This window comes from Amphiura filiformis, chromosome 3 (genome assembly GCF_039555335.1).
Source record: "Amphiura filiformis chromosome 3, Afil_fr2py, whole genome shotgun sequence".
Taxonomy (NCBI): domain Eukaryota; kingdom Metazoa; phylum Echinodermata; class Ophiuroidea; order Amphilepidida; family Amphiuridae; genus Amphiura; species Amphiura filiformis.
This window is the reverse complement of record NC_092630.1, coordinates 39784230-39794647: the sequence shown is the minus strand read 5'-3', so window position 1 is coordinate 39794647 and position 10418 is coordinate 39784230. Positions and strand designations below refer to the sequence as shown.

At 36.1% G+C, this 10418-nt stretch overlaps 1 protein-coding gene across 1 annotated transcript in view; it reads right to left on the bottom strand.

Annotated features, from left to right (window-relative positions):
- Positions 1-475: 475 nt before the first annotated feature.
- The window catches only part of LOC140148501 (leucine-rich repeats and immunoglobulin-like domains protein 1), an 81152-nt gene continuing 71209 nt past the window's right edge, over positions 476-10418 (bottom strand). Inside the window, 9 exon segments of the mRNA XM_072170482.1 lie at positions 476-2226; positions 2830-3126; positions 3638-3934; positions 4381-5076; positions 6659-6836; positions 7244-7380; positions 8609-8772; positions 9197-9268; positions 9982-10134. Of these exon segments, the coding sequence (XP_072026583.1) occupies positions 1814-2226; positions 2830-3126; positions 3638-3934; positions 4381-5076; positions 6659-6836; positions 7244-7380; positions 8609-8772; positions 9197-9268; positions 9982-10134 (2407 nt within the window). The 3' untranslated portion in view covers positions 476-1813.

The following is a 10418-nucleotide window of genomic DNA, read 5'->3' as shown; positions in this document are numbered from 1 at the left end:
ACTAAATCAATGAAACTGGAAACTTCTAAATTTGCAAATTTCTAGAAATATCTCAAAATTAAATGGTTATCTGGCACCAAAATACTTTCTGTAAAAAGTACAGTAGCATTAAATACAGCTAGAATATACGGCCAGTTGTAGTATTACCATTACCTACAATAGTGGGTTCAATTTTGTAACTACCTATTAATGCTGATTTTAAAGAACTGTATCAAAAAGTTGCACCAATTTGTTTTTAAAAAAATTGTGTCATAATAGTGGCCTAATACAATTTGCACCAAACAGTATTGGAAGTTACTTCATTTTGCTAGTTTCCTTCCCTTATAATCAGGTGAAGTGTTGGGCTATTCCAGTTGAAATCCTTACACCCTATGGAAGACATGACCTTAATCTTCCACACAGGGAGTGTGAATTTCAAATGGAGTCACCCATTCAGGTAACCCCATTTGCTACCTGAATGGGTGACTCCATTTGAAATTCACACTCCCTGTGTGGAAGTTTAAGGTCATGTTTTCCACAGGGGGTGTATGGATTTCAACAGGAATAGCCGATTGCAAGCTTTGTTCTAGAAATGTGTACAATAATTTATGTTGACTGGATGCTTACATAAGACTAGTAACACCACATTGATTACATATAGCATGATAAAATTCATGCATAAAGAGCTGCGATGCATTATCGTTGCAATTGTTTTATCAATTCGTTGTACAAGTTTCGAGTGAGTATCTGCGATAGGGAACTGGTAATGCATTTATATTTTTATTATACATTGTTTCTGTTCGTGTACATGTGTGTGTGTGCATTTCATGACCTAGTGAAGAAAACAAATCAATATTTAAAATATATCAAGCTTCATCTGCCCATTTTTTCTATCAATCTGAAACAAACCAACAAATGGGCAAATCAAGGACCTTCAGCTTGCTAGCCAGAAGCTTTACTAACTTATATATTCATCAAAAAAGGAAGAGTTTGTTATACAGGTCTTCATTGTACTGCAGCAAATCTTCCAATTTTGCTTCACTAGGCCAGATATTTACATATCTGTCTTACTGTGTGACTTAAATATGAAAATAGCTTGTATTTATTTAGCTTCTAATTGTGACTGCATTATATAAAGCATAAATTACTTTGATGCCGGTTACTACCCGCATAATATTGGCACTAGACATTACAACAAGAACATTCATTATTAAACTCTCAGCATTATTCATTGTCTGTATACATACAAATACTTGTCTTTGGCAAAAAATAAATTCACATAATTTTGTATAAAGAAGACAAAAACAGTTAAGAATCACATCCGCTGTGGATTCTTCAAAATTTGGTGGTTTATGGTGATTGTTTGGTTAGGTGATGTTACAAAACCAAACACAATATGATGTATTGTCAATTGAATGCAAGAAAGTTGTAAATGTATAATAATAAGAACACTTACAACTTTCCTGTATTCAACTTTGATATTTGCCCAAACTTGATTGTCATAAATGCAGCTAACCTTTAAATCAATGCTAGAATGATCAATAGAAATGGTTTCCACCAGTTTTCACTAGCGTTGCAAAGTTAACAGCCAGGCAAGTGACAATCTACAGTGTCAGGTTTCGTTAGTATTATATTATTTGTGTATTTTCCAACTTTGTGTAATTAAATATTCTTACAACTCGTTGTCTCTGAAAATTATATTATCTTAACAAATAATATCCTACAAATAAAATTAAAATTTCTGCAAAATGTACAGCTCAAATAACAACAATAACAATAATAATAATAATATATATTTCTTATAGATTGATAACTCTATTCAACTGAGTCTATACTATACGGTACTAGGAGGTATTCTAGGTGTCCTATTCGGTTGCAGTGATGGCGCCCTCTCGTGGCAAAGTTCGGTGAACTGTGTGGAGGGAAGCGGAGATGTCGTTGTTGGCGGAATGCGATGCTTGTCTTTGCGACACTTGCGCGACGATGGCAATTTTGTTTGTACGGTGGGGTTCTCGTAGATATTCACCGGGTGGTGATGATTGTGATTGCTGCGATGGTGATGATTGCTAGCTGGCAAACTGTGGTTGCTTTGAATGCTATGGACACTATGGTTACTATGAAGATGATGGCCAGGTTTACCATTCTGTTGGTGGTGGGGTAGGTGGGGATTGAAATGCTGGGGTTCGGGGGTTCTACATCTCCTCATTGAAGGACTTTGCCTTGGATATGTTGATGAGGTATGATTATCTGTAATGGGAAAAAAATGGAAATTTCATGTGTTATGTTTAATATTCATGTAATATCTTCATGTTCCACACTGAAAGTTTCACAACTACTTGACAGTTTTTTCTCCATCTGGTTTAGAACACAACATATGATTGTAGTACAATTAAACAGTCGTCAGCACTTACTGTAGACATACAATTGATGTCAACTTGTGCAATAGTTTTCAAATATTAAAAAAACCTATAAATGGGCTATTGTAGTCAAATTTACACTGTGGGTCAGATGCAAGGATGTCAGTCTGGAATGCTGTATCTGAAACTGCAGCAAATGGTCATATTTCATCACATATCATGTGATCAAGCATTTCAAAATTAATGTGAAAGATAATATTATTCTTAATTATAGTTAGTGATTTATCCTTGCACGGCTTAAAGTAATTTTCATTGTGTATCTTATTATCTGTAACAAAGTTAATGTAGTATTAAATTTATTCAGACAGTTTCTTCCTTCCACTACAAATACATGCTTTTTTTTGTTTTGACAACGTGTACAGGTAGGAGAGGGGTGTGTGTTGGAATTTTGGAGTATATTTTGTTGAAAGAAAAAATGGAACTGCAATCTTACCTTTGGGGAGTTTGGCACAGCCTGGTGGCATATGTATTCTACCTAAAGAGTGACTATGGCACTGACAGGGTAATGAAGATGTTTGATGGCTACCATCTTGACTACATGGTGCTCTCTGCATCCCATTAAGGGCATCATAGGAGCGTGTTTCCCTTGGATACGGATGTTTTACAATAGCATTGTCTGAGGACTCATGTCCAGGACACTCAACAGGGAGCTCCATGTCCAAGAGGTCATCCCCTGCTGCTTCCAGCTCCAAGTCTGGGTAAAGGTGATCAGATGAATTCAAGATGTCATCTGAGGAAAGAAAAATTAATTTGCACATACATTAATTACATAAGACTTAGTAGCTTGCAAAAGTTTCGACAAAAGCTATTCAAAATATTTTTGAATGCAATCTTACTCATGACCCCATGTCACAATTATATCACATGTCCCGTTTCATTCCATGGAGTCTCCCGACCCCATGTTTTACCAACTGGTTGGGAACCACTGATTTAGGCAGCCTTTTTTGAATGAAGGTGATGATACAGAATTCTTCTGGAATACCCTGCCCACTACCCTTACTATAACTCTAAGACACAATGTGTGTGGGATAAACCAGAATCATGCCAAAGATACAAAACATGTTAGGGAAAATAACATTATTGAGTTGATTTGCTTTCTTTTTAAATTGTCTATATCTCACTGTAAGCTGCTGTCATCATGATCCTTCATTATCAATTCATGCACACATCACCTTACACCTGCTTGTAGTGTAGCATGAATGTACCGTGTCCCTTTGTAAACTAGAGTGTAATCAACCTACCTGGGCCATCATTGTCTATATCGGCTGGACAGGTATCTTCACCCTGAAGATGCTCCATATCGGTTTCACTAGGAAAGATGGCTGCCGTTCTGGGCCCACGCCCTGGGAAAGTAAATATCACTTGTTGAGTCGGTGAGTCAAGTGAATCACAATCGCTGGCGTTGTCACCCTGGTACTTATCGGTAGCAGCACTGGATACACCACTGCTGGTCTCTTGATGGATAGTACCTTCTGAAGAGCCATTAAAAGCTGAGCTGGGAATCTCTGGAGGAAGCACCGGGTCATCTGGTGGTAACCCTGCAGTTGGATGATATATGGATATCTGGTTAACACAATTTAGTCATACAGTTCTCGTTTTCTATATAACAGCTGGTCATTGTGTAGTGTACCTACAATTAGCATAGAGCTCTGTTAATCATGAAATTGTCACATCTATAAATTGCAACCTACGTTCCTTTCCTACAAATGTGCTTTCTCAATTTTAAGCGGTTCGTCAGTTTCTAGCATCTTCCTATGACTCAATCAAAAAGCATTAATTTGACTGCTACAACATCCCTTTGCCAATTCCGTTAGTTAGGTTGAGATCACTCAATAGACATGAAGTGTTCTTTTGTCAACCTGGTGGTTATGCACACACCTAAATTTTGTACAAAGGAGACAACATGCCTGAATGTCTAATTGTAAAAAAGATCTTTATCCAAAGGTTAAAGCTTACAAAACAATCTCAATCACATAATACATACCTGCTGATGCCGTTCTGTACCGTACCCTACTAGGTCGTTTTCTTGTGTGGAAAATAACTACCAACCAGATGAGTGATGTGCCAATGACGCAGCATACAACAGCAATGATGATGATCCCTGTGGTCATTTTGTTCGGCAAGCTACCATCAATGATGAGTTTAGCCGATTCTTTAGCTACACCAAGAGCGTTTGACACTTCACATGTGTACGTACCACTGTCCTCTCTTTTGGTACTACTAATAATTAAAACTGACCCTCCTTCTACAATAAGGATATCGTCTGACGGTATAACTTCTTTCTCGCCTTTCAACCATCTAATTTTAGGAGTTGGACTTCCATCAACTTTGCACTCTATGACAGCTGTTTCACCAACTCCTGCTCGCACATTTGCCAGAGGTTTGACAAAGCGAGGCAAGTCCAGGACCGTTACTGTTGCATTGGCAATAATCGTGCCTGCATCGTTAGCGGCGGTACAACTGTATATGCCCATGTCCTCAAGTTTAACGTTCACAATGTAAAACACTTCCGATTCCATCACATCAAATCGTCTCTCAAGAGCTGCGGGAAAGTTTTCTCCGCCATCTTTTTGCCAGGCTATTTCAGGTATCGGTGAACCTTGTGCAGCACACTCCAACATTGCATCTTCGCCAACTTTTACTTCAACATCACTTGGAGTCATCACAAAAGATGGGAAAACTGTAGGGGAAAAATAAGTAATAGAATTTTAATTACATGCTAGTTTAAGGGGGTACTACACCCATTGATTTTTTTTTTGCATTTTTTTGCATTTTGTGAAGAAATTACAAAAAAATTGGACAAAGTGGTATGCAAAATGAAGGGGCAAATCTTCTCGTTTTATTGGTGGTATCGGTATCAATGTAGCTTACATGCTTTTACAGATAGAAGCCAAAAGGAGGTACATCACTGATGATTTAAATTCACTTCATTTTGGAAAGCTTACTATCAACGGATTTCGTTAAAATTTTGGATATGTGTTGCTAAAACATTAGGGAAATAAAGTTGATATGTAAAATGGGAATAAGTGGTTCCTGATTTCTTTTATGACTTCATGAACTTGGTGCTCCACAACTATCAAAAAAGGAACTGGTTAAAATGCTTCTATTTTCAATGTTGAGCTATATTTTGTATTTTTTAACTTGCGACATTATTGCACTGAAACTTAATTAAGCCATAGGTAACAGGTTACAACAACCATACTACAGCAATGATGAAAAAAATTGTATTTCTTGTCACCTATACAACCATATTGGGTAGTTTTCCGTAAGCTTAACGTTTGTGATTTTGGTAACTATTTTATATTTATTTGTGAAATCCGTCTCAACTAGGCATTCTAAATTGTACTCACCATTTACATCCCAAGGTATATTAGTATATCCACCATGCACTTCTCGATATATATCCAGTTAAAGACAGAATATCAAAATTATGCCTCATATGATATCACAGACTCTCACATGTGTATTCAAAATTGATGCTTAAATTTGACCTGAACCAATTGACCTATAACCTGACATACGGTGACCTAATAGCCTTTTCTTCTCCTAACAACTAATTACTATGCATCCATTGTATAAGTGTTTATTTAATTTATTCAGTGTTATATCATGGTAGGTATTTTGCATGCACCACTATAGATTTTCTATAGAGAGTATAACAAAGGATTTAATGTATTCTATTCATGTACCCTACTTGAACATTTTGAAAAGAATAAATTATGGTTTGTTATGAAACACAGATCTGAGTTACTAGGTTACAGTAAACAAAAAATATATAGGTCTAAAATGACTTACTAAAATGGTTGAAAGTCACTTTATATGTAGATATATTTTATAAGTTCAGGACATGAGGTGATAAACATATATATGTACTTAATAAATTTGCAAGAAAAAAAAGAAGAGGGGTACTGATGAAAATCGGGGTATTATATCGCCTTAAGTTAACAAGAACACATATTTTCTTATTCATTAACTAATTCTCTGGATGGAAAACTAATTCTCTGGATGGAAAACCAATTCTCTGGATGCAAAACTATTTTGTATACCTGCCATTTACTGTCACAGGTCATAGGAATATAATTCTCATTAGTAGCTGTTGGGAAAGGGTGAGAAGTCCAGTGGGCAGAGACTGAGCTACTACTGAAGGCAACTCATATTAAATTGAAATCTCTTCGGTTTATACCACTACACAGACAATACACATAAACAAACATTCTCTCCTGAACACCCAACATACATATCTAAGTAAGACATCAACTTACCATGAACAGTAACTCTAGCTTTCTTGGAATAGATAGAACCAAAGTGATTTGAGATGACGCACTGATAGCGACCCTGGTCTTCATCTTGGATATTGGTCAGCCGCAAAACCGTTGTGAATTCGCGATTGTTCCCATCACCCCGATTCTCAAAATTGAGCATCTTCATTTCAGGCATAACCTATGGGAAAAAGATTTTGGCAAGAAACAAAAATGCAATATTAGTTTGTATAAAACAATACAAGTTTCACAGTCATTGCAAAATATTATTTTACAAGGCCTTAACCAAAATAATTATAATCATCATTATCATTTCTTTTTTACAGAGCAAGCATCCAAGCATCTGCTTCCTAGTGGAAAGATGAAATTGCTAGATATCCAGCGACCCACATTTTTAAACTAGATTTCTGAAACAGAGCAAACATCCATATATTCAAAATGTTGCTGCTTCACTGATCTGCAGCAGTGGAAAGATGGAATATCCCGATATCTATTGACCCAAATGTTGAACTATATTGTTAATGATATCTTTTGAATATACACCTAGTGATGACTATTATATGAGTACAATGTAAGCACTGTACATACCTTGTTGTCTTTTTTCCAAGCAAATTGCACAGGTGTATCACTGCTAGATGCTGCAGTACATATCAGAGAGACATTATCCCCTCGTAATGCTACAACAGTCTCAGGTTGCCTTATGATGAATGGCTGAGGATGGTCATCTGTATAGACACAAGAAAATTAATAACCACATTAATAATTGATTACAAAACAGGACATGATTTGTAAATCACCTGTTACTGTACTATAATTTCCAATAATCCATTAATTACATTTTTACCACAGGTACATCAACAAAATCTATGTTGCTGGTCACAAACTTATAGTTCACACAAGTCAAACTTATGGTCAAAAATGTCACAAACTTATGGTCACACATGTCAAATGTATGGTCACACATGTCACAAACTTATGGTCACACAAGTCAAACTTATGGTCACACATGTCAAACTTATGGTCACACATGTCAAATGTATGGTCACACATGTCACAAACCTATGGTCACACATGTCAAAAGTATGGTCACACTTGTCACAAACTTATGCTCACACTTGTCACAAACTTATGGTCACAAACTTATGGTCACATGTGTCCAGCGTTCAAAATTTTGGTTGTCCGGTTGCCCGGGACGACTAAAAAAGTGGCTGGACAACCAAAAATACTGATTCGGTTGTCCGCCGGACAACCATAAATCTGTAGCCAAAATGGACCTTTGTACATACGAACAACTAAAAACTTAGACGGACAACCAGAAATTGTAACCTGGTTGTCCGTGGGACAACCATTTATTTTTCCTTAATTCGAACACTGCATGTGTCACAAACCTCTGGTCACATGTCAAACTTATGGTCACACATGTCACAAACTTATGGTCACACATGTCATAAACTCTGCTGTGCCAAATTGATACATCAGATACCATGCCTATGTTATTGGACTAATATCTGTATTTGGCATATGAGCTGTGCATTTGTAACTATTCAGGTTTGTTTGCACACAGAAATGTTCTCTATACATGTACTTGCATCCTTATATGTGCCCATCCACCACAAACTGGTCGCAAAGTCGCCATTTACCATTTTGAGATACAATCCAAAACAATATATGGATTTCTATGTAAAATATATAAGAAATTTGACCTTTGATGAACCATAACTTCACTTCCAGATGTCAGATGAAGCTGGTTGAGGTGTCATTCTAAAGCTGAAAGTACATTGTTACAAAATCTGCAATAAACAGAAAATGGTCTAGAGCCGACTTTACTACATGTACCACTTTGTGGTGGATGGTCACATATTGTGTTGGGTTGTTACTCTAAAATCTTAGTAGATTTTGAATCCTTTTGAGTGTGATACTCAGTCACACCTCTATACGACAATATCAACTTACCACAGGTAAACTCGTTGCTTTGCACATCAAATATGTCTTGCCCTCTGAGTGCCTCTGGATGGGCGCATTCAGCTTGGACTGTTGACCTATAACCTGCTTGCATGATCCACTGAGGCAACCATTCAAGTTGACAGTCACACAACATACTAGATGAATTGATCAACCTGTGTGTGATAAAATACATACAATGGTTATGATGTATGGAACGAAATAGGGTGTGGTCACATTGTAGAACTGTGATGTTGTATACTACATGATTTTATAGCGTGTCTATTATGGGCAAATCAAGTGAGATTGTTCTACTTTTCAAACTTAAATATATAGTTCTGTGAAATTTGATTATAAGATTTGAATAACCAACTATTTATTGCATCTTAGCTTGTTAGAAATAATAATCAAGATATTTTTGGAAATTATTAACTGGTATAAATTAACAAACCTGTAATTAAGATCAGCCAACTTCTCTGAGTGTTATTTGCTGTAACTGATGCATAAATTTTCAAGCCTAGATATGTAATTGTATAAAATCAGAGTAACTACAGGAATGTCATAGTAAATTCAGGAAAGGAGAGTAAAAAGTATACTTACAATTCAGTGAGTCCTTCCATGTTGGTGAATGCATTATTCTGGATAGATGTGATGAAATTCTGCCTCAAATCTCTGTATTTGATAAAGTATAACAATACACAAAAATGGTTAATTATTTCAATCAAATATTAGTCACAATAATTGTGATAGTATCTTTGTTCACAGCAGAAATTATGTTTATTATTTCTGCTGTGAACAAAGATACTATCACTATCTCGGAAGGCTAACAAATCCTAACTTTCAGAATTGCTTTTTAATTATAAACCACAATTTCTGCTGTTTAGATAACTTCCAACTTTGGTACTTTTCAGCTTTTAATTTTGTTCTTATTCAAACCAGGATATTCTTAATATTATATATAAAAAAATTATAAATACAATTGGTGCCTGAGTCAAAAATCAATAAAATAATATATCAACACAAGCATGTCATGTAATAAAAATAAATTATCCAGATGGCTGGCAACATTCATATGCTTGCATCTTTTGCTGTGTTTGCTTTTTCTGCTGGGTTAACAAATCCAATGTAGTTACGAGACATTTTAGGCAGTAGCAGCAGTTGCACATTTAGCTAACTAACACTGATGGATTAGTGCCAAGATAGCAATTAGCCTCCCTGTTTTCAAACATTCTATGTGTCAATGCATTTTCTACTAATGTAATGCAAAAGGCACTGCACTTTACATGATCCATGAGTAACTGATCAAACATTTTGTGTAACTATTTAGTATTTAGACCACTGGCTAAGCCTAGAACAATCCCTGTGTGTGTTAGTAGTATACTTACAGTAATTGCACAGTTTCCAGTCCAGTAAATGCTTTCTTGGCAATGGATTTGATCTGATTGTGAGCCAGACTGAGTTGTGTAAGAGATTGCAGACCCTCAAAAGCACCTGTCATGTCTTCGATGGTCCAAGAGATGTCGTTGTGGCTCAAATCACTGCAATACATAATGCACACATAGTAGTAAATGTTAAAATTGGCAAAGTATTGTATAATACTGTAATATAAGTGGTCCCGGAGCATAGCCCGCTTTCTTAGTCAGAAGGGTCAAAATAAACATTTTGTAGGCAAAGACAAAAAATTTCCTGGTTGGATTAGTTTGACCCGGTATATTCATTGGAATATATACATATACCATTGTTTTTTAGAGAGGCTGTACATGTAAAGTTTTCAAGCTTCCCAAAAAAAGGCTTTATTTGGACAATGTGCATTCGTAATGCG